The sequence below is a fragment of the Camelus dromedarius genome, chromosome 30 (genome assembly GCF_036321535.1).
Source record: "Camelus dromedarius isolate mCamDro1 chromosome 30, mCamDro1.pat, whole genome shotgun sequence".
NCBI lineage: Eukaryota > Metazoa > Chordata > Mammalia > Artiodactyla > Camelidae > Camelus > Camelus dromedarius.
The window spans coordinates 18,551,373-18,576,251 of record NC_087465.1 but is presented as its reverse complement, the minus strand read 5'-3'; the positions used below and the strand labels follow the sequence as shown (position 1 = coordinate 18,576,251).

At 38.9% G+C, this 24,879-nt stretch overlaps 1 protein-coding gene across 2 annotated transcripts in view; it reads right to left on the bottom strand.

Annotated features, from left to right (window-relative positions):
* ZBTB10 (zinc finger and BTB domain containing 10) overlaps window positions 1-23,035 on the bottom strand; it is a 28,428-nt gene extending 5,393 nt beyond the window's left edge. The window contains exons 1-5 of one of the 2 annotated variants that reach the window (XM_031441428.2): window positions 22,847-23,035; window positions 20,958-22,393; window positions 11,168-12,056; window positions 3,318-3,416; window positions 196-276 (exon numbers count right to left, since the gene is read on the bottom strand). In XM_031441428.2, the coding sequence (XP_031297288.2) occupies window positions 196-276; window positions 3,318-3,416; window positions 11,168-12,056; window positions 20,958-22,393; window positions 22,847-22,946 (2,605 nt within the window). In that variant the 5' untranslated portion in view covers window positions 22,947-23,035. Of the gene's footprint in view, window positions 1-90; window positions 277-3,317; window positions 3,417-11,167; window positions 12,057-20,957; window positions 22,394-22,846 lie in introns of both variants that reach the window. The other variant, XM_010979393.3, reaches the window with a different exon arrangement.
* Window positions 23,036-24,879: the final 1,844 nt, after the last annotated feature.

Below are 24,879 nucleotides of genomic sequence, written 5' to 3'. Positions count from 1 at the left end.
ACTAACATCTGAGTTTTTAAAACCCAGATGGAACCTTTTAAAATTGATAAAAAGTATTAAGAATTCTGTAAATGTGTGACTAATACTTGCCATTTTCCCAAGTTTCTTGTTTTGGCCAAGATTCAGGCAATAATCCATACTTGAAATCGTTAGAAGCACCTGGTATCAATCCATACTTGAAATCATTTGAAGTACCTGGTAGCAATCCATACTTGAAATCACTTGAAGGGCCAGGCATGAGGCCATACTTGAAATCATGTGAAGGACCTAATACAACTGAAAATGATTTTGATATAAGGATGGTAATAAAGATCTGTCTCTTATTAGAATTAAAAAAAACCCAGAAACTAAATTTTTATTTTATGAACATTATGATAGAACAGCTTAATATAAAATATTCAAATAAAAACTCTACAGTTTGATCTAAAACTGAGATGGCCTCACATTTTATTATCCTAATTATAATATCCTGGTTGGCAGGCATCTTAAATAGAAAACTAATTTCAAATACAATTCAACTATAGGAAAAAAATTCAATAAAATAAATCTGAACACTATTTAATGGTATGTGGAGGTCATATGAAACTACTCTTTTAATAGTTGCCGTTTCTAACTATTCTGTCACTTTTATCTATTCTAACACTGTTATCCTGAAGCCTAGCTCTGGAATGGAGTAGTCTCCTATTGTCAATCACATATTCTTGTTTTCAGACTATGCAGTACAGAAAAATGGGATAAGGATGCAGACTACAGGGTAAATTACAGGGTAATAAATACAGGGTAATTACAGTAAAGTGTTTCAGACACAGTGGGGCAAGCTAACAATGAATTTGGGGATTTGTCAAACCCTCTCTAACTTCATCCTTATATAAATGAAAATCTGGGAGGTAGAGTCAGTGTCCCTTAGGGAATTTGTGCCTGGGAATCTTCAGACTAGCTAAAATAGGAATCATCTCCTCTGCATTTAATTCCATCTTAAACATGTATGTAATTCCTTGGATCCAGAAATCCTCAGGCAATGTTAACACATGCAGAATCCCCCATAACTACTGCTACTCTATCCCATCAGCTGTTGGGGAGAGCGTACTACAATTCAGTGGTAGAGTGCAAGCTCAGCATGCACGAGGTCCTGGGTTCAAACCCCAGTACCTCTGTTTAAATGAGTAAGTAAAATCCAACAAAAAATTAAAAAAAAAACAAAACAAAAACCATCAACTGTTGTCTCTGGATTATTTTCAGTAGCCGTCAGCTTATCCCACAGCTTGCAGTGTGTCGCCTTCCTAGAGTTTATTCTCAACACAGCAATCTGACTCTTCTAAAACTTTAAATCAGAGCCAGGCCCTACTCCACTCAAAAGCCTGCGAGAACCAAGCATCTTATAGTAAAAGCCGAAGACTTCCAATACGCTCCAAAGCCTCACACAATCCAGCCCTTGCTTCCAAACCACTCCCCCTTGGCCACTATTTCCAACCAAGAGGAAAGCAATGTTTTTGAAGTCAAAATCATAACACAGAGCGAACTCAGTTGTAAATACTAATTAATGGATTAGAATGTCCCCTAAAGAGAAACGACTCTAAATTAAGGGTTTGCTTCTTTGAAAATGAGATTATATGGCCTATTCTCCACTGAAAATGCCTATGTGCACAAATTTTAAATTTTACATATGAATTCACACAACCCAACTAAACCTATTCTTGAACCAGATTTCTAAACCATGAAAGCAAGTGCAATAAAGTACTCCTGGCACTATCAGTGATTTTCTGTACAAGAGACAAGTCTTCAAAATTCAACTCAAAACCTTTTTTGTAAATTCTTTTCTACAGTTAGGAGAAATCACCTTAACAAAGTTTCTTCAGAATTATGGCTAAATTTTGGTCAATGCATACTTGTAGCCCAAAGCCCCTGAAACCTTTCTGGAAAGAGTACCCACAGTTGTCCCCGTCCCCATCAATTTTTAAAAAGATTTTCAAAGCTACAGAAGTTGAATCAATGAACATCCATATCCCTTTATCTATCTCCCACAAACGTTAATTTTGCCATAGGCACTTTCTATATATTCCCTTCCACGTATAGTACACCTTTCACGTACTATTTGAAAACTTGCATGCTTCATCACTTCATCCTAAATGCAGCATGCTATCTTTTAGAACTTTCTCATACATAAACCATAGTGCCTTCATCACATCCAATAACTGTGAGACTATCATTTAACAATACTACATATTCACATTTCCAAGGATTCCTAAAATGCCTCTTCACCTTTTTTGGATCGATGATATAATCAAGATTGACACAATGCTAAATGCTTTTAGTTGGTCTCACTGGTCTTCTTCAACCTCATGGTTGCTCTGCTTGTCTTTCCTAGCATTTTAGAACCTGGACTCGCTGGATTTGTATACATTTGTCTGGATTTCTCTACCTCACGATGAATTCAAGTTAAACATTCTGGCAAGTATACTACATAGGTGATGTGAGCCAACTAGTCTATCATATCAGGAGGCACGTTGTTTCAGTTCTTTTATTACTAGTGCTAAGGTTAATCACTTGGTTATCATAATGTTCATCAGATCTCTTTATTGTAAAGATATCTTATCCCCTTTGTAAGTAAAAGTAAGCTGCGGTATGATACTGAGACCATGTCGGTATGCTACTACAACCGCCTTTCCCCCAACCATGGGATGCGTCCACCAACAGCGGCTTGCTATCCAATGATGATTACTTCCCATGGAGGTTGCAAAATAGACATTTTTCCAATTCTATCATTTTTCTGTATTTATTAGGTTGGCATTTTTCTATAAAGAAAGCTTTCTCCCTTTTCAATTTACTTATACTCATGTTATTCTTTGGAATACTCATGGATTCTTTCACCTTCATATGCAGGACACCTCCCCCAAAGCAGCTGTTGTTAAGTATTACTACTTCGAACATTTTTCTATAGCTTTCAACAACCATACTGTTATTTTACATCAAAGCTAATTAAAGTGGTCAACCATTCTGATAATTACCATTCTCATTTAATCTACACACTAGCAGGAAGCCACAAGCTCTATTAACTTAATTACTTTTTGATATGTGAAAGTTTTAACAACTCTAAATAAATGACTCCCTCAAACAAACAAGAAATTATCTGTCCATTTGTATTTACCAGGATTCTAAATTCTATAATCAACATAGCTGCCAAATATTTAAAGTGTTTATACATAATACTTTCCTTTAAGGAAAAGAAACTGTAGTAAGTCCTTAATAAACACATACACATTTTCCAATCTTCAAATCCTCTTAAAGGTACTCCTGCTATAAAATTCTACTGTACCTACCAGCATCACCACCATCTTGACCGGAGCCTGCTTCAGCCAATAAATTTGCATTCACATTCCTATCACAATCTGGCCCTGAGAGTAGAGCACCATCCAGATCTGAAAAGGAGATATAGAATAGTCTGTTATTTACAACGACACCACAGCAGTCGCCCAAAACATCACTCTTTCTCAGAACTGTTTCGTATGCAGACTAAATAGAATATCTGCAAGTACTAAATATCTACTATGTGCTTAACGCTACAAGACACAAAAGCATATAAGACATGGTTTTCAATCACAGGAGCAAGTGCACATTCAACATAAGTACAGTGTACTAGATAGGAATGAACTTAAGAGCCAAGGTGAATTAGGTACCCTGGCTCCACCTGTATGAGCATGTGTCGGTTTCCTCATATGCATCCACCTGTATCATAGATTTGATACAGAAATTTAATTAGGTGATGCAAGCCAAATGTTATAATAATGGTGTCTGGTACCCAAAAGATAGTTGCTAATGCTAATATTAAGCACTAATGTATAAAACATTATTGTTTCTGTATTGTTCAGAAGTGGAAAAGACCAATTAATACTGAACTGGTAAAGGAAGACTTCAGAGAAGAGGTAATTCCTAAGAGTTAATCTTGAAATATGGAAAGGCAGCATAAAAGGGCATACTGATGAGATGAGTACTGTTAGTTCCAATCTGTTAATTTCCCTTGAATCTGTTCCATTTCTTCCTTTTCTCTGCCACTGTCTTAATTCAGGCAGCCTTCATTATTCTAGATTAGTTAGTAAATTACTGAAATGGTCTCTTTGCTACCAAAATAACAGTTCTCCCACTTCACTTCCCACAACACTGCCAGAGGTCTCCCCAAAACACAGAACTTCATGTTGCTACTTTACTTCAACAGTTCACCAATTTTTTTGGATATTCTTCAAACTCCTTAATTTAGAATACAAGGTCCTAATATTCAGGTTCCTACTTAGGAATCTAGCATCATCCCACAGGTACTATCTACTCTCTCAGATGAATTAAGCCTCAGAAGACATTTTTCAAATGCCATTTATAACGGACAACCTCTCCTCTACCTTCAATTCAAGACTCGTCTTTGGTATCACCATCCTGTACTGCCAAGAATTCACGGTGACGACTAAAGCATGCATTACTTTCATTTCATTCAATAAATACTGAGCACCTTGGAGGTCACCTGATGATCTTAAGAGTGATACTGGTGGATCAGCTGGCAGGTAAAGATTGAGAATGGCCTGTGTTTTGAATAGAAGATGAATTAGAGATATAATACAGTTTGAGAAATTTGGCTGCAAAGGGGACGAGTGAGAAATAGGTCACGAGTTTTGGGTTTATGGTGAAATAAACACTTAAATGCTGAATGGAAGAAGTCACTATGAAAAGATACTGAAGAATACTGCAAAGAGAAGAAATGATCACTTTCAAGATTCCTAGGGAGTCTGGGATCCCAAAGCATAAGACAATCAGTATATTTAGAGAGAAGTTTGAAGACAGGAACTTAAAGATATTCTAAATGCTCACTGGCTTTTATCTTCTCTGTAATATAAAACAGTAGAATGTGAGGTTACTGCCTAGAGTAAAGGGGTTGAAAGTCCAGAGAATGAACAAGTAGTTCACGTGGAAAGCAAGAACAGTAAATTAGACACAGACTCCTTTCCTGTCCTTGAGAGTAAGAAAACTGCTTAGATTTTTTTTCCCCAGTATTTATCATAGTGCACGACAAATAAAAGGCTTTTCAACAAATGTCATTATATGTTGGCTCGGGTAGCCTGCCCTTTGCAACTTGTGTTACTAACTTAGTTTTAACTTAGAATAATTTCTCAGCTTTCTGGTATATAATACCAAAACATCCACAAACTGAAAATAACTAACTGAAATGTACTGACTTTTCTTTCCTATGAAAAATTAAATGTATTTTAATAATAAAAAATTTTAAATCATTATCAAAACAATTTTACTTTTCCCAGTATCTTTTGTAAAAAATCATTATTCTAAAGTGTACATTACGTTCAGAGGGCACGTCTTAAAATTCTGCCAGGTAGGTTTGTAAATACAGGATGTTTCTATTTATGTAACATTCTATAGTCATTTGTTGAAGGCTTCCTCAGCTAGTTCTTAAAATAGACATTTCCTGTCTCCTACCTTACCTCTAAAGTATGAGAATTTAATTTGTGATCTTTAATCTAGATGGACACTAAGTAGAGAACACCTCAACCTAAAAGCTTAATAGATGGCAAATGTCTTCTGTGTACAGTAACAAAATCATTCCCATGCTACAGATATAAACTCTTTTGAAAGGTACCAACTACTTGGTTCTTGACACCAAAAACAAATCTCAAAATAGGTGAGTTCTTCCAGGTTGACAATAAACTTTCATGAAAGCATGCTTAACTCAAGAATCAATACATCATTCCACCGCTGTACCTTATCTGAATCCAGGCAAACTGCCTAACAGCGTATGTTTAATCAATTATGTTGATGTGAGTAATACAGAAGCCAGGCAACTAACCATTCACAATACCAGAATGAATTCTGCTTCACTAGGAACTCTTGGTCATCATCTTTTTATCAAAAAAATACAGGATTAAATAACAAACTCTAATATACTTTGCTTTTGTGATATTCATGACTTTCCTATGGAAATCTTTCTCTTAGTTTTTTAATAGCAGATGTATGTACGCTATGTAATAACATTCAAATGATCAGAGTTAAACCATAAGCCACATACAATTTCTTCAGTTTATGAATGTCTTTTCTCCAGTTAACAGGTAATAGTAGATCCCCTCCTCAAAAGAACACAAAAACAGAAAACCAGATTTTATACATAAACCAATAAGACCTGTATATGCTATCTCATTTAAATTTCACTACATATTTACATAGTATAGTAGAAATACTCTTATCCTCAACCTTGTAAGGAAACGAAAGCCCAGTGCAGCAAAGTGCTGCATTGTTTAACTGTATTACACTGCCTCCTGATAACGTAAGTACCAAACCTGACATAAGGCAGGTAGGCAAAAAAAAAAAAAAAAGGTACAATTTGCAATGCTGGAAATGAGAATACTGAAGCAAAGTAAACCCATCTTAAACTTACTTTCTTGGTGATACTCGACATATTTTGCTAAATAAAGAAAGAAAAAAACCTACCTATACTCTGTATGAAACTACCATTCATTTTACTAATTTAATAAAAACATCTCCCAAATCTTAAGTGTACCTAGTTATTAGCTGTCACTGTTCTTTACAGTAATACATTTGTCTATTTTCAAAGCAACTTCCTCCTTAGAATTCACTTTTTAATAATTCTGATTAACCATGTATTGTAAAACCATGCATTTTAAAAATGGGTACTTTTTTTTTAAACATGATTATCAAGCAATGGAAACAGAATGAGATTTAAAAGATTATAAATTTCAGTCTCTATCTCTTCCCAAATTTATAACAATTATAACTTTATTTTCTTCACAAAGGAGAGCAGCAATATTTACCCACTTCACAAAGTTACTATGAAAAGTAACATTAATAAATAAAAAATACTGCATAAATTGTAAAGTGTGATACAAATCACACTGTTGTTAAATAAGGTTCATCTTGGTGCCTGTGGTTACAGGTTTCTCCTGGACGACAGTGGACTAGCATTAGCATCCCTTCCAAATCATCTGGTTAGTGGTACAGCACCTGCCTATAAATGCTAAATAAACAAAACTATGTTGGGTAGGAGGTCTTCCTGACTGTTTGCTTTTTGGTTCTCAAAATTTCAAACATGAGGCAGGTGCAGGCTAATTCACATTTTCTTAAAACATAAATATTCTTGAAAAGGCTGAAATTATGAGAGAAGACATCAGAAATCAAAGGTATAGAAATAAACTATTCTACAAAAACTCTTAAGAGACTCAGTAAGGTCTACTCAACTTTTTGTTTTCATTTCAATATATCCTAGCATCAAAGTTCTCTTCTCTGAAGACAGTTACAGAGAACTAAGTTTTTAATTTTTGTCATAAACAAGTAAAGATTACTTTTCATTCATTGCAATCAGGTTTTTCCCCCTTTCAGTGGAGCGGAAATTCAGTTACAAATGTATTATGCACCACTGACAGTTCTACAGCAACTTAGAGACTCAAAAGAGCAGTTTCCCTTCACCCCCAAACTCCATGACTCAAATGAGAGCCCGTCTTAGACTAGGCTCTGTTTCTTCTTTGCTCTGCTCAAGCAAAGCTGTTATTTCTCCCATGACTGGGCCTTAACAGGTGTCCTCAGGACACTCCCCACTCCAATCCTGAACATTCCCCAAGTATTTTTATGTTAAAGGCAAATATAAACAGATTGAATCTCTAATTTAAAACCTCACACTACCTCAGGGTCTATAAAATAAAATTCACAATTACCATGCCAAACAGAGAATCACAATCGGGCCCCACCTAACCTATAGACACAAACTCATCTCCCTACTACTCTTTTATGCACTTACTCCAATTTCTTACCACCTTGCAGTCAGTGAATGCCCTTCTCCCTCTCCTGGCAAACTCCTACACAATACAAGATCCACTCTAGGAAGCTTTCTCCAACTTAACATTACGTGACAAGAAGACAACATTAGTTTGAGCTGTGGTTTAAAAACATTTACGAAGAATCTGGGGAAGTCAAAGTTCCTATAAGAGAGCCACAAACCCAAAGCATTGAATAATTCACCATGACTTTTCAGATGTTAGGTATAGAAATTTAAATTCCCTTCAAAGCATTTATTTCACTAACAATTTTCACTATTTTCTCAATAAATAAAAATGAAAGTATAACCAATAGTGTAGGTTCATTGAAATGTTAGAAGTTTTAAATGGGCCTCATTTTTTAAAAGACTGGATCTACTAGTTTATTAATTGCCAAGGCTTTAATGTCAGTCCTAAACATGGAACCTGCCTCTATATTTACTAGCTGAATGACCTTGAGAAAGGCCTTAACCTTGGTAAAATACAGACCCACTACATTCTTTACTGATCTGAATTTACCTGGAGAGTTCTAGTCAATTCTGTGCACCAAAATTTCAGGGCGAAACACACTGTCTTTGACTATCAAGACATAATAGGGTTTGGAATTCACAAGGTGGGAGGTACAGCACTTAGCCTAGAAGAAGGGGACTTCTTGGGAATTTTTTAAACTTAGTATCTGAAGGGTTATCAGGCAGATTAGAGGTTAGGTTCAGATTATACTACTCAAAATGGCACAATTAGGAAGTTAAAGAGAAGCAAATTTTAGTTCAATATAAAGTAACTTCCTAATAGTCATATTCATCCCACACTGGAACAGGCTGCTTAAAAAAAGCATTCTAACTACTGAAGCGAAAGACCAAGCTGAGGCTGTAAGACCACCTACCCAGGATGTGGGAGAAAGTACACCGCTCTGGAAAACTGATTTTAAATACTCTTAACATTTTTTAAGGGGGCTAAGATGACCATAACAGTTATGTTTTTATGTTTGTCATTTTTCATAATAATCCCGTAAGTAGCGTATTTTAAAGAAAAGAAAACTGAGGGCAAGTGTTTAGCTTAATTTGATTATGGTAACACAGTGGGTAAGTGGCAGAACTCATGTTCAAATCCTGACTCAATTTCGGCTCTTTCCTCTTTATCAGTGGATCTTAACCTTGGCTTACAGCACAATCACCTGTAGAGTTTATAAAAATTTCAACAAACAGGCCACATCCCAGACCAATTCAACCAGAATCCCTAGCGGAGAGATCCAAGCATCATGATGGAATGTAAAGTCCCCAAGTAATGCCAACATGCAGCCATAATTAAGACCCACTGCTCTATTCCAAGGGTTGGCAATAAAGCTTTATTGGAAGATATCCATGTTCATTTCTTTACATACTGTCTGTGACTGCTTTCATGCTATAATGACAGAGTTAAGTAACTGACCTTATGACCAGCAAATCCAAAATATTTACTGCTTGGCTCTTTCAGTAAAAATATACTAGCCTTTGGCTCTGTATCATATTATGTCCTAGCTCTTATAAGACCCATTTTGTCTCACTGATGAAACTGGATTCAGAGGCACAAAAAAGTTATAAAAAGTTGGAATGCAGCACATCAATAATACAACCAAAGTTGTGACTTAAGCAAAGTTCAGATACCAAAGTGATATCAAAGACGTAATAGAGGTATATATTAAGATATGAGCTAAATTAAAAGCGTATTAGACTACCAAAAATTAATTTATGATACAGCTAGTGCAACCTCAGCTAGAGGTGCTTGCTAAGATAACCACTAGTACTGCTACTTTTGAAAGGATGCACTGTGGTTCAAATCACTGCTTTTCTTCTCTTTGAATGACTCCAATTTTAGAACAGGGTTGACTCTGATTAGTTTTGTCAAACTACTACCCCCTCCAGAAACTCCTTGTTTTTCAATTTGTTTGTGTATCTGTATGTATTTTTAAAAAATACTGCAGGGTTTGCACCGTACTATTAATTAATCCATGCAGCAGAAAGACAATGTAACTTGAGAACTGCTTCAAGGTCTTCTATATTAAAAATTAAGCCAAAATATAAAGTGCTCCTAAAAAAGTCTACTTACCCTTTATACTTTAAAGAAACTACCTCTGGGGTTTTATTGCTAAAGGCTTAATAAGTAGGAGGGAAAAGATCAGCCAATAGTATCCGTTATACGTGCATACTAATTTTCACATGATTAAAATTTCTACCAATGAAAACTAAACCCAAGCCGGAGGAACCATTTCATAGGATTATTGTAATAATAATCACATTTTGCCCTTTGGGAACTAAAAACAATGATTCTTTTTTAACAGAAAGTACTCCATCCCCAGATGATCACAATGATATAAACCAGACACTGAACAGTTAAGAGCTTTGAGGCAAAAGAAGCACTAAGTCATGTATGACAGTGGTGGACAGGTCTGGGGTCTGCATAGGAAAACCTCAAACCCACTGGGGCTGCTTCTTCAAATAAAAGTAAACACAGACAATTAAAGAAAATTTTTGAATCTGTTTTCATTCTTCAACAATGGTCCCCTACAACTCTGCTTTTCTAAAGACCCACACTACAAGTGATGTGCTAAGGTTCTTGTATACATTTCTTTGGGAACATACTGAAGAGAGAGGTCTCAGGCCTCTTTTTTGAGAACAGAAAAGGAGTTTATTAGGATATGCTGCTATAGACCACCTGTGTGAGCCCAGAGGCCTCTCTCTTAACTAATGCAAATGAGAAAATGAGGTAATAATAGGACAAACTTAAAATATTCCAGCTTCTGAAAGATTTATAGGAAGAACAGAATAGTAGCTCTAAACAAATCAGAACTCCACTATCATTTGCAAAATCAAATGGTTACACCCCCTCCTCCAAAAAAGTGAAGAATGCTAACTAGATCTCAAAAATGTTCTGAAATGACAAACTGATCACATACTTCAAAGACTATCTTTTCCAGAACTGGGTGCAAAAAGAGAGCACAGAGGCTAAAGATCATGAAAGTCAAAGAACTATACATAGAGTCCACATGCCATAAAACAGGCAAAATGCCTGATTTAACACAACCTTTGGGAAATCCACATATACATGCCTAGAGAAAAAAACTAAGATATACCAAAATTATGTACTTGTTTGAGTGATATCCCCTCTTCTGTAATAAACACTTTAATTTAGTATTACTTATGTGTATTACTTTTTTAAAAAAATTGTTTAATGGAGGTACTAGTGCATGCCACTGAACTAGTACCCTCCCCCGTATTACTTCTTTACTTAAAAAATACTTTAAAAATATACTTCCAGATTATATGCAACCAGAATTAGAATGAAAACTGAGATACCTTTGTATACACAATATTTACCTGGTTCTTCCTTGATGAATGACAAATCTTCTTCTGGGTAGGTAACAGGCGGCTGCATCACTGAGCAATCTTCTAAATTTGTTTCATTATTAGGTGGTATATTATAAATAAATCTCTTTGTAGCTTGAGTTTTCCTCCTTGTTTTGCCAGTCTCTTGAATTCCCTGGGAGCCCATATTATTCCAAATAAACACTTTTGTTTGACCTTGAGTTTCATTTTCAGCCAATTCAGGTGAACCATCCTGGACCCAACTACTGTCATTCATTTGATAGTTTTCCATTTGGCCCTCATCGACGTTACAACCATCATTTTCAATTTTTACATTACTCGCCAAATTGGTAAGATTCCGTGTTGCCCAAAAACTGGCAGTTTTTTGATCCCGTGATGAAGACAGGCCATCTCTGTTAACTGGTTTTCTATTATTATAGTCCACGACTACAGACTCTGGAGCTTCTGATTTAATGCTGATATTTAAGGCATCTTTAATGAAATTTCGGCAAGTTTGAACAACTTCACTCATTTGAAGATAGCTGGCCACTGTCATCACTTCAATGGCATTTTGGCTTGTGAGCACCAGGTTACCAGAATACAAGAAGTCCAAGATGACTGAAAAACCTTGAACTGCAGCAATGTCTAAATGGGTAGTATTGTTTTGGTTAGGGCTTTCTTTGTTTGAAAAGCAATATAAAGTCTTAAAGAAACGGCTGCCTGCAACCAGGATGTTCTTATGAGCCTTAAAGATTTTTCCGCTCACCACAATGCTGACGTCACAAAGAATACCTTTCTTTCTCTGTTCATTTAGTTGTCGAAGAAGTTGATAGCAGTACGAGTTCTCATTCGGCCTGCTATTAAAGTCACAGTATCCCTCCTCTGATGGCATTTCTGGCTCCTGTAATTGGATGGAAAATATTAATATTACATTTTATTTAAAGCCTCCAAACCAAATATTATCAATATAACTTTTTAAAAAGCATTAATCAAGTACACTAGTTTGTTAGTAATGGTTATGTATTGAGATGGAAGTGTTCACAATTCCAAATACTGAGAGGGAAGGAGTGAACAGCTTGCTGCAAGCCATTGCTACCATAAGAAAAAAAAATCAAACCCATCCTGAGGATCAGCAGAATTTCATTTAAAGAATAATATATATCATGTATCATGTTATTCTTTTCAAATAGCTATGGGCATGGACTAAGGTTTAAAATTTTAAAAGAGCAATTCTTTTCTCATGTAAATAAGCTTTCATTTACAGCAATCAAATTAATTTGTCAAATTCTTTTACTAATAGGAATTCAGCCACTTTCTCACTGACCTTAAAATATTCAAGTTAGAATATGCTGGGCATCTCATTATGTTTAACACTATTAAAGACAAAAAAGAAATCTCAGGAAACACTGAGTCAAATAGTTACAAAGTTGTCTTTACCTTTAGATTAGATTTTCAAAATAGCTTATCTCTTTAAGGTCATAAATATTCTCCATCAGGTAAATTTTCTGAACTCAAAATTCTTAATGTTTATCATTTTCCTTCTTATCAATCGTACAAGTATTCATTATAGTTCAGTTTAGCATCACTAAAGTTATGGTATTTCCTATAAGGGCCATATGATGATAAATCAGCAAGAAAAAGGAGCGTGATCTCAGTTTTGGAACACTGTCTATACTAGTCATTAACTGTGCCTTTGGGCAAGTCACCATCCCTGGGCCTACAAAGCAGCACTCCGAATGTTTCTAATTAGGAACTTCAGGACTTCCCTCACCCAGTGACTAGGCGGGTAAGCTCCCTAGACTAGGCAGAGGTGTCTATCCTCTCAGCACCTGAATAGCACATGGTGTACTGTCCAATCACTTTGTAATCATTTTTTCCAACAGACAAACTGCTCAAACATTTCTGAAAATGCTGACCTTACTTTAAGTGTTAAAAATCCACATTTTCTTCGGCACAAAATATTAATTCAAATACAAGTCATTTCTATAAAATAATGAAACATACATAAGTACAGATCTTTAAGTGTATGAGCCTGGGAAAAACATGGAGAAGATACATACTGGATTGTAAAACATGCTGGGAGAACCGGTATGCTTGAAGGGGAGAAGGGAGGAGGAAGAATCAGGGGAAAAAGGGTTTAGGGAACAGAGGTGTTGTTAGGACTGCAAAGAGTTCTCCTGGAAATAATATTCTACATGGTGGCGAGACTCCTTAACAGTCTCAAGTCTCCATTTAACCCCATCATGGTTATGGCTAAAGTACAAAAACACTAGGTTTCATTCTGAGTCCTAAACACAGGGGGTCATGCATATAATAATCCCAATTCTCTGAAAGTACACCAGGTCACATGATCCATCTAAGAATTTCTGTGCTGCTTCCAGGTATGAGAAGTCAACCGAAGGAACCACAATACCAGAATTTCAGGACACTTCAGTATTTCAGAGGAACAATGAAACATTATAGGTAACCCTCAAATCTGGAATATACAATCACTATAGAATGAAGCACAAAAAGCAGAGAATTTCTTTTGCATTTCCAACTGACCCTCGGCTTGGCAGCCTATTACTTCCCATTGTCTCAAGTGCATACTTACACTTTATACTTGTATGATAATCCCATCCCCACATTCTTGCTCTGTCATACTGAATTGTCTCATGTTCTAAATCAGTTACTTTCTCCTCCTACCAAAACACCCAATCCTAAGCAAAAACTGCTAACAGCCACAGTTGGGGGAAAGTAATCAAAACAATTCATGGCTAAGTCCCAAATTTTTGCTTTTGGGGGCTGGAGGAAAGAAAGTGAGGTAAAGACATCAAACTATTTAGCAAAGGGGAATGAAAATGTTTAGGACTTATACGAATATATAAATAACTAAACCAATACTAAAAACAACTATAATAATTACTGCTATACTCTAAATTTTCTATAAAAGCATCATACAGTTTACTTGAGCTCCCTTTTATGAAACTGCTTGAGTAAGACTTTTCACTAATTTGCTTACGCTCTTCTCTATTCACTACAGAAAATTTCCAAACTGCATCTTTCTTTGATGCAAGCCTGAAACTAAGTTTTGCTATGCATGCCATACCTGCCGAGCAGTGCTCTTTTGGTCCAAAGTTCTAACAGATATTATAGTAACAGTAGGAATACTTGGAAGAATCAAAAATTTTAAGCACTGATCGAAGTTTGGCAGCACATCATGAAGTGTTTATGGAAGCAGTGAATTAGCATTTACAAGTCAAGAACTGCCTGAAGTTTATACACCAAGTAGTTCAAAACACTTTAAGGAGGTGGCTGTGTCTAACTGTAGCAGTCATTTTAGGCTATGGTCACTGTGTTCTGAATTTTCTGAGCCAGTCCCAATTTCTGCAATTCTCTGCCATTATCAGATCAAATGTCCTAATTTTTAAAAAGAACTTAAACAAAAGCCTACCCACCAAAACATTTGCCCATTCTATTTCTGACATAAACTATATAAATCAAACACTATTCAACCACTAGTTTTTCTTATTACTACTGTGTAAGAACAGCAATGGTCCCTGCTTTTACAAGCACCACTAGTAATTTCTCCTTCACTACTGATCACAGCACTATGCCATGTTGTTGTAACACCTATTAAATACGCCCTTCACAATAAAGGGTTTACAAGTTGAGGGAGTATATGTACTCTCCAAGGGGAGTATTATTTGAGGATTTGGGTAAAACAGAGCTAAATAAGCACTAAAATTGCCATTATTTGCTGATCCAAATAAATGGTCCCTAAGAACTCATTCAAGTCATCAGTCTCTCTAGTTCCTTCTTTAACAGTCTATGCCCATCCTTAGTATATTGATAAAAATGAGCTATCACAGGTAAATAAAAAATATACTGATGAAAAAATCAAACATTTTGTTATACCAGAGATTCTATAAACATTAACAAGTTTTCATTTTTTTATTTGTGAAGATGCTCATAATTACAATTTTAGATCTAGAAGAGATCTTAATTAACCCCCCCAAATCAAGAAAATATAGATGTGTACATTTAGTTAAAACCCTCATACCTTATTATCTTCAACTTTATTCCCAGAGAGGCCAAAAATTAGTAAATATTTTGCTCAGAGAAAAAAACTGATAAAAGCTTGAAAAATTCTGACTTTATTCACATTGAATGAGCACTAAGGGAATGCCTAGTTTAGACAGGTTCTACACTGGAGAGCCAAAATGAATTAGTTCCCAACTTAAAGTTATCACTGATGGGCAAGATTCTCAAGGTTTAACAAGGGTGTTATGAGAATAGAGGAAGTGTATCTAATCCCATTTTGAGGGGTGAGGGGGCGATGCTTTTTGGAAGAAAACCCTGAGCAGAGCCTTAAGAGATGCAAGGATGGGATAGGAGGATGAGCATTCTAAGCAAATGAGAAAACATGAGAAAAAGAACCAGGATGGTCTACAGCATCCTCACAATTCTAATTTATAAAAGAACTTCAAGGTGATTCCCCCCCAAACCCAAGATTTGCAAATATGCACTTATGAATATTTTTGGAGGTAAGTGTCTACAACTTGCATCAGATTATTAAGATGTTTGAATCTGGTACAAGATAAAGAACCACTGCCTATTGGTGCCTACAGAGCTTTAGAAGTAGAGTGATCTGATTGGATTAGTAGATCAAGAGGACTGTGGCAGCAGAAGTGGAGGATAAGTACCAGGGGATGAAGACTGAAGACACTGGGGACCAGGGAAAGCTACTGTTAACAGTGTAACACACATACTAGCAGGAAACAAGGATCCCAACCAAGTAAGACAGATGCTATTAATGGGGGAAGGGTAGTGAGACAGAGCCTAGAAAAAAATTTGGAAGAAAAAAAGATTTGGAAATCAGACCTTGAGTGATTAACTAGATTTCAAGGTAGGGAGGGAGAATCACAGGGTCTTCATAGCATTCTAGCTGAAGAAGCTAGATAATGCCACCAACCTGCAGAGAACTGCCCTACCCAGGAGGAGAGTGGGAGATAACTCCAGTTGCAGTGAGTTCATCTGTAGTCAATCCATAAATGATAAGAAAAAGCTATTTGGCTAAAAATCAAGTAATTAGTATTTACTTCCCTATCCAGAATTACAGTCCTCTTTTGATAAATGGATTGAGAAAAAAAGACATTTCCAACAAACATGAAAGTGTAAACTGAAAGCATTAAAAACAAAAATCTTTACTACTTTTGTTGCAGCAACCCACTGGAACAGTACCTTGAAAAAATAAAAACCTAATGTCCACCTACAACTCCTAATTTTAAGAAACCAAATTCAATTTCTAGCATGAGGACAAAGGACGGCACAGCAAATGTATGTCAAATAGATGCCTTCTGGTGGTAATGACAAATTATAATAGTCAATAGACAAAGAAAGGAAGGTCTCATTTGCAACCTTCTATCGCTTCTCTGATCTGCTTGAGTGATGGCTTCTCTTGCAGTTTCAGAAATTCTAAATCTATAGGTCTGGGGTAGAAGTCTTCAGGTGATTATAACATCCAGCCAATTTTAGATGCCAAAAATATGCTTTATTACCAGCTTTCCTCAAAACCTACCTACATCCACACTACATAGGTACTTCTATACATATTTCATCATGGAGAGTTCACCTGTGCTTAAAAACTGCTAAATTACCCATTTGTTAAACAGAATAAAATACAATCATTTCAGCATGACAGGAGATGGTCCATATCCTGGATTCTATCTGCCTATTCAAACCTGATTTTTCATGCTGCTCAACAACCAAATCATCCACTTCTTAGACACATCAAAGCATCAATTTCCATTATGCTTCAAACTGCAATGCCTGGAATGCCTTCTCCCCTTTTCAACAACTATTCATTTAATATAATTAAGTTCAGGAGCCAATTCTACAAGCTTTTCCCAACTTTCACAAATTGATGACTTCTTTCCTTTAGTGTCTAACTGTAACCCGAACATACTTCTAACATGGTAGCTATCAGTTTGCCATGCCTGTCTCCCCTTATTAGAATACAGGTTCCTTGAGGGCAGAGAAATATCTGTCTCCAGTGCCTTGAATCTACCCAATACATATAAGTAAATTTAACGGGAAAGAGGTCAATCCTAGATACGCTAAGTTATAGTTGAAATCATAAGGGAAATGAACCAGTTTTTTTTACCAAATCAAATACAATGAATTAATGTTAGAACCTATATAAATATTAAACAAATTAGTTATTTAATGGGCATAGGCTCTGTGCTCATTTGTACTATCTATTTCTCTTTCCTAGTGAAAGGTTTTTCAGGCTTTCTTACAAAGTAATCATTAAAAACAAAACAAACATTTGAGCCTTATTTCTGCCAAATGCAAAGAAGGCCGGTAGATCTGTCCCACCTTTGCTTTCGTTACTCACCAACATATTCCAATTAGTAATTTCAATCAGACCACTGATCGTAATTAAGTATTTACTTTATGGAAAGGTTAACTAAATTTGTAACAGTAACACATTTTTGAGTGCATGTTTTAGGCTTACTAAACTGGAAGAGTTGACAGAATGTGACTTAGGCTATGAAAATTTCACAACTAGGTAGAAAGTGATCTGAACCAAGATACAGTGGTAATCACTGTTACTAAAGCAATTATAAAGTCCTCAAGCCAAATGATCAAATCCTGAATGAGCTAATCATCATCGAACTTGACTCTGAAGATACAGTTGTTACTCAAAGTAGAAACTGTATACTGTCCTTTACATCCTTATATTCACATCCTTATAAACACAGGGATCTTTCTGAAACAGAAGGCTGTGAATGATTCTGAAAGCATATTTACAGATTGTCCCATGAGCAATCCTTAACAATCAACATCCAAGTAACAGAGTATCAAAATTTTTAAGAACGTGCCACAATCTTTTGGTCACCACTATGGAATTAGTGGAAAATGACTTTTCTCTCTTACAGAGGCACAAGAAAAAGTAAAGTAGCCCTTACTGATAGATTTGGCCAAACTGCTCTCAAAAAAACAGGCCTCCTTAAAATTAACAAAAAGGGCACAGGGGATAAAGGGCATGAACTACCCACCAGACACAAACTCTTGCCTGAGGAGCTCCAAAACTCTGATTTCACTATTTTTAAGACAGGAGAAAGCTAATGCAAAACATTCTTTATGAAAGTGAGGAAAACGGCAGTATGGTAGGTCTCCAAATGTTCAAAGAACTGAATGGCCAAAGTCTCTAGAAGTATGAAGAGGGAGAAATGGTTTGCCCTCTAGACTCAAGAGTGACTTCATGAGATAAAGTGGCTTCCAAACTGACTAAACTGGTAACACTGGGACGCGAGGTACCAGGCCACAAAAAAAAATCTTGTTATAATTATCGGCACTGGAAATAAGTCATGATGATAATTAATAACAATTATCATTTACTAAATGATTTTGTGCTGGCATAAATACTTTGCCTACAGGGGGAAACTAGAAGTTAACTCCTCTGCCTGCCAAGAAAAAGGATTAGGACTCAGGTCCCCCTACTTAAACTCAAGAAAGCTCATATAGACTGTGTTATACTGCCTCCTACAGGTAATCAAAGGCTACAGGGCAATGAAAAAAATGATTAACTGCCCATAGGAGGAAAGGTCAGTTCTTGAACCTGTCACTCATATTAACAAGACAAAGAGATTCTGTAGGTGGTACCTGGGGTCAGTCTCAAGGTAATACCCTAAACTAAGGTTATTTAGAATGAAAGTAAGAGAAATAATTAGGATCAATTCAGAGTAGAAACATCCAAAATCCAATCAAGGGAGCCAATAAATAGCCTTAGACTAACATAACTTACTAAGTCATATTATTCTCAATCGAATGAGAGAATGTCCTAAGAGAAAGAAGATGGTTTGCAAGAAGGGAGCTTCAGGGGGGCAAAGCGTAAGGGAGAGATTACCCTCAAGTGCAGAAAAGGTTTTACCTAGGAATGAATTCCCTAGTCCAGATATATGCCTAGGGGAGAAGATACACCATACTAAGTCTATCATAAGGTTATCCAACTAGTTCCCCTTCCTCTAATTTCAGGTTCACTAAGCAGCTAATTATAATTTGCACTCCCATTCAGATTTGCCTACATGGAGAGACTGCACTGAGACGAGCAACTGGTCCACGGCGTATGAAGAAAATCCATTCTGACTTTCTTCTTAAAATTTTTAAAATAACCAACTTACCAATATTTAGAAAAGCACATTTTCATCTCACAAGCCTTCCACCTCTATCACCTAAGTAACTTCGAGAATACATAACCCTTTAAAGCCTCTAGACTCCTCTTCGGCAAAATGGGAACAAATTCATTACTTGCCAGTGTGAGGGAAATGTGCGTTTGGCATACAGAAGACAAGTCTGACACTCCAATGCCCAAGCTCACAAAGCTAGTAATTGCAGAAAGCTGAGATCTGAACCTAGATTTACTCTAAAACCCATCTTTTTTTCCATTGCAACACTCCTTATAGACGCTAGTCTCATTTATCACCGAGAACTGTTAAGATTTGGGACAATTTACTCAACCTTCCTGGGCCTTTTATCTTTAAGTGACCTTCCTTCTAGGGCTTAGGCAACTAAAAGTTGTGCAAAAACTGTTGCCATTGCCCCCTGAGAAAAATAACCCTATGGTTTAAAGTTAAAGCCTCAACTTCTGAGACACGTCTGTGCCATCGGGTTATTAGATAGTACCTATTTAGCTGCAGTCGAAGTGTTCTAAACAGCAAGATCACTCCAATAAACACACAAAAGGACTAATATCTGAAAGGTGACTTTCTAAAATCAATGACTAGCTACCAGTACAAAAGCATGAATTCCACCCACCACCACAGGTTGTCTAAAAGTCTTAGAAGGGCCTATCAACATCTGCTTGGCTTGAAAAGGGATTACCAAAATGGTAAGGCTACTATCTTTAGACTAGAAATATTAAAATAAGAGCTAAGAAGAACTAAAGTACAGCTTGCTTGTTTTATAACTAAGAACTTGTGATTTCGAGGAGTTTGGTAAATATATTATCTAACAGTCCGAATCAAACTACTTGATACAAACAACTTTACATTAAACATTTCTAATGTGCTAAATTTAAAGTAAACTACTTGTATAAGGAACTTTTTGAAAGGGTGGGACTACAGAAAATTTCAGCACAGAAATCTGAGTAGAAGGAAACATGTAAAAATCACCATAATTTACCCAAAGAATGCCTTTGGTAAGAAAAGTTAGTTTAACGGAGATGAATTTAATAAAATTATTCATGAAAAAGGAGTGATATCCAAATAGCTTCCTCTGTAATTACATCCTGCTCTCATATTTCACATTATTCTGGCCTAATACAAAGAAATTTCTCGTTTGGATGTTCTCCTAAAAGGGGTAGCGTCAAGGGTTAAGGAAATTGTTTAATTCATTCTTCAAAGAGTTACCAGATTTGACTTCCACCAGCAACACTACAAACAAGCAGCTTTTCTAAAATCACAGCTAATAACATTTTGACCACAAAGTCAACCTTAAAGGGTTTTAAACCTTCAACCTCGCTTTCTTAAACTTTCCTTTTGATTCAACCTGATGGGCAAAGAAATCTGAGTCAGGAAAAAAAAAAAAAACAAAACAAAACTCAGCGCTACGATTAGAAAATTGTCATTCCATCCATCTCCCCTCAACCCCCACAGACAACTTTTTGAAAACTTGTTCTCAGGCTTTCTAAACCCCCACACATAAGCTTCCTACACCTCTTCCCCAACAGGAAAGATGCCTGCACCCAGGAAAGTGGTTTTAACTGATAAACCTTTCCCTAAAAGATCTCAAAAAGTAGAAGCAGTATCTACTCTACCTGGGCGTTGGCTTCGTGGAGTTTGTGCTCGGTAGAGACGTGGTGCCTCAGAAGGAGGGTTTTCTTGTAGTTGCGAGTCCCTCGCGAAAGCTCGTCGTGCCCTACTTGAGGCAGGTCCCCGCTTCCCCCATCCTCGGGGGTCTTTTGGCACCAGCCGCAAGACATTAGGCCAGTATCCTTGGAATACCGCAGCCAGGGAAAATCTTTGAGCCAAGAGGTCTGGAAGGAGCACTGTAGCTTCTGCATTAGGGACTTGGGCCGCGCGAGCGGGAATTGCTGGACAGTCTCTCCTTCGCCAACTCCCACTCCGCTGCCCTCCGCTTCGTCCCCGCCATCGCCGCCAGACCGCCTACTGCTGCTGCAGCTGCCACCTTCCGCCCCGCTGCCGTCGCCCAGGCTCGCCCCCTCTTCTTCGTCCTCGGTGCTGTCGCTCAGGGACGCGCCGTCCGGCATCAACTCCTTCCCCTCCAGCGCGTCCAGCTCCAGCTCCACGGCCGCGGGCCCTCGGCCATTGAAATGCCTTAGGGGCCACGCCGAGGTCTCGGGGCGGCCGCGGCTCCTGCCATTGTTGCCGAGCCCCCCGCCGCCGCCGCCGCCGCGGAAGGCCAGAGTCCGACGGTTCCTTTCCGCTAGCAGAGGGCCCCCCGCGCCACCGCCGCCCAGCGAGGTGGGGCCGCCCGCGTCCTGGGGGAGCAGCAACTCCTTGGCTTCCTCGGCGGCGGTGGCCGCCCCGGCGGAGGCCTCCAGGTCTTGGGGCTCCAGGCCCTCCAATTCCACTTCCTCGTCGGCCCCCCGCCCATTGAGCTGCTGCGGCGCTGGCGGCTGGGGCTGTCTCGGCTGGGGCTGCTGGGGCCAAGCCGAGGCCTCCCCGCCAACGTTATTGTTCGCGGAGCCGCCGCCGCCGCCGGCGCTGGCGGTGACCAACCCGCCTCCTCGGAACGCCAGCGTCCTGCGGTTCATTTCACTGAACGACATGGCGCGCGCCGCCGCCGCCGCCCGGTGCCCCGGCTCGCGCCCGGCCTCGGGCCGCGTCCCGCGCGCTCCCCGCCGCGTCGCCCCCGCCCCCACCCCGGGCGTTCCGGTCTCGCGGGGCTCGGCCTCGCCCTCCCGCCCGGCCGCCGGGCTCGCGCTCGCTCCCGGGGCTGCCTCACGCGTCCGCCGCCGCCACCCGCCGGGCCGCCGCCTCCGGCCGCCTCCTCGTCCTCCACCCCCGCCCCGCTGCGCTCCGGGCAGCGTCCCGCGCGGAGAAGGGGGCGGGCGGCGGAGAGGTGAGCAGCGAGCCGGGGCGCGTGGGGCCTTCGAAGTTGAGAGGCGGAGTGCGGGGGGACCCTCCGCTGCTCCCTCTTTGAAGCCGCGCGCACACACCGACCCTCCAAACAGATATCCTTCCTCCGGCGCGCCGAGGAGTCCCGACGCCGCCGCCGGCTTCCGAGGCGCTGAGGGCGAGAGGCACGTTAAACTGCCGGGCTCCGCCACATAACGAACCGACAATAAAGCCGGCGGAGCGTTTCCGTCCGACCAGGCCCTGGCGGAGGTCGAATGGCAAATGAACAACGGACCGTGCGCCCACAATGCACCGGGGTAGCAGTAACCGCTGGAGGGGGAAAGGGTGGGGGCCGGGCTGGGGGAGGGGGGCTGGGCTTGGGGCTAGGGTGGGGTGGGGTGGGGGCGCTGGGGGACCGGGAAAGGGGCCGGGCCGCGCCTCCGGCCTGGGGGCGGGGGTGCGGCCGCGGGGAAGGAAGTCGGCCGAGGGGCGGGGGACAAAAGGCCGGGCGGCGGGCTGGGGGTCTCGGGGAGGGAAGGGCGTGTGCGGCCGGGGCCGGGCTCCGCGGAGGACAAACAGCTGGCGAGTGTCAGGGTCTGGCCACCTCCCCGCTTCCCGCACGCACCTACCCGCGCCCGGGACGCACATTTTCCTGCTCTGGCCAGGAGTTCACCTGGGACTTTGGAAATAACTGTGCGGTGGGAGCTGCGCTCCAGCCTTGTCATTTGCTGGGGGTGGGCGGCGGTGCCCAAGGAAGTGAACTTATTTTGTTCCTTCACAAAGACTGGACCAGGCGGTGCCTTTCACGCGAGGAGGTTACAGCCACGGACATCTCGTCCGATGCATTGTGTGTGCGAGGCTGCACCTCAGGCCCAGGGCAATAATCATTTCACAGAAAATGCACCGCCCCGAGTGTCTTATTGCTGTGATGAAATGGAAATTTAAATAAAAGGTCGAACACGTGCGTTCACTGGGAAGTATTGACATGGGTGTTACATCACCAGCAGCCAATCAGATAACCCCAGTCGTGTTTATACTTCTACAACCACCTTGTGAGTATTACAGTATGTCATAACGTTATAAATATTAGGCAGGGTTTTCCCCAGGAGTGGGGAGGAGTCTGCTTATACAGACGCTGCGTGCGACTCCGACGATCGTGTGTATAAAGACAAGAACTGATCTTTAGGACTTGTTTTTTAACTGTTCACACTGTATCTAGGATTTAGAATGATTAGAACAGATTGAGCCAGAAATGAAACTCTTATAATAATCGTACTCAAGTATTTCAGAAAAAGATTTCCCAACTTAGAGCCCTTACTTTAAAAAAAAAATTTAGTATGCCACAATGAGCAGATTTTAAAGTATTTACACTCATTTTACTATTTTGAAATGTGAAATCTTAAACTTTTTTAAACCTATTTCAGGTTAAAAAAAGGATATTCTCAAACTATGGGGGAGCTTTTTACTCTTAAGAAATACATTAAAACTTTAATCACAAACTAATATAAAATATGTTCAAGATAGTTATTGAGTGGGAAAAATGATATTTTATTTTTTACATTAATATATATTAGCATGTACATAGGAAAAAATGAAACAGAAACTCCAGTTATAGGTTATCTAGTGTTAGAGGTTTTAACTTACATTATATATTAATGAAAAGTTATATATGTTTAATAAAGAGCATGTTACAATTTTCAGGCTCTCTAGTCATGATTCTGTTCAGAAATTTCTACTTTTAATGTAAATAATATTTGAAGCTTTGAATATATCATATGGAATATGGTATTTTTCCAAGATCAACTTTAAAAAAACAGATTTTCCCAACCATATTATAAAATATCATTTGTCTTGATATATTTAAACTGACTGAACACATGCATGCATTTCCAGACTCATATTATTGATTGTATAGATTTATTCAAAGCAATTTTCACTGTAATTTTATTATCTGTCTAAATGAGCAGTGTTGTATATCAAGCAAAAAATATTAGTTCCACCTTAGAGATGAAATGCAATTTTTAACATAAAGAATGATGGTACCAACCTACTACAAAAAGATTTTGGCTTTGGGTTATTTTTCCAGTAATAATCATATTGCCACCTATCCATATTGTCACCCGGCCACCGGTGATCAACAGCGTGAAATTCCAATAGAGGTCCTCAGATTGGTACAGTTTGTGAGGTTTTTAAACATTTTGTCTTGCTTTTAGTTGTTGAAAAGTGTAGGACAGGAGAATATTAGAATTTGTACCTTGGAAGAGTGGGAGGATTCTGCCTGCTTGGCTGTATGTATTATGTGCTTCCATGTGATATATGAAAGAATGTTTTAATAATACTGTTCTTTGTCCTTAATGCATTTTTCAAAATTCCAAACACTTTGCAAATAAATATATTATTAATTCAGTGTTAACTGCCACTGCCATCTGCATGAAAAGAGGAAAGAGTTCCTGAAGTTAATTGCTTATCTGGGATTAAGGTGATGGGAAGTAAAATGTACTAAAGAATTTTTCTTTCAACTTTAAAGGTTGTTTCCATTCCCAAACTGTTAAATTCATATCTTTGCTTCTTTTCATCTTTATATGCCTTGTACGTAATAGGCATCATGTAAGTTTATGCTAGTATTATTTTGCTGATATTTTGCTGATTCTGGCGGTA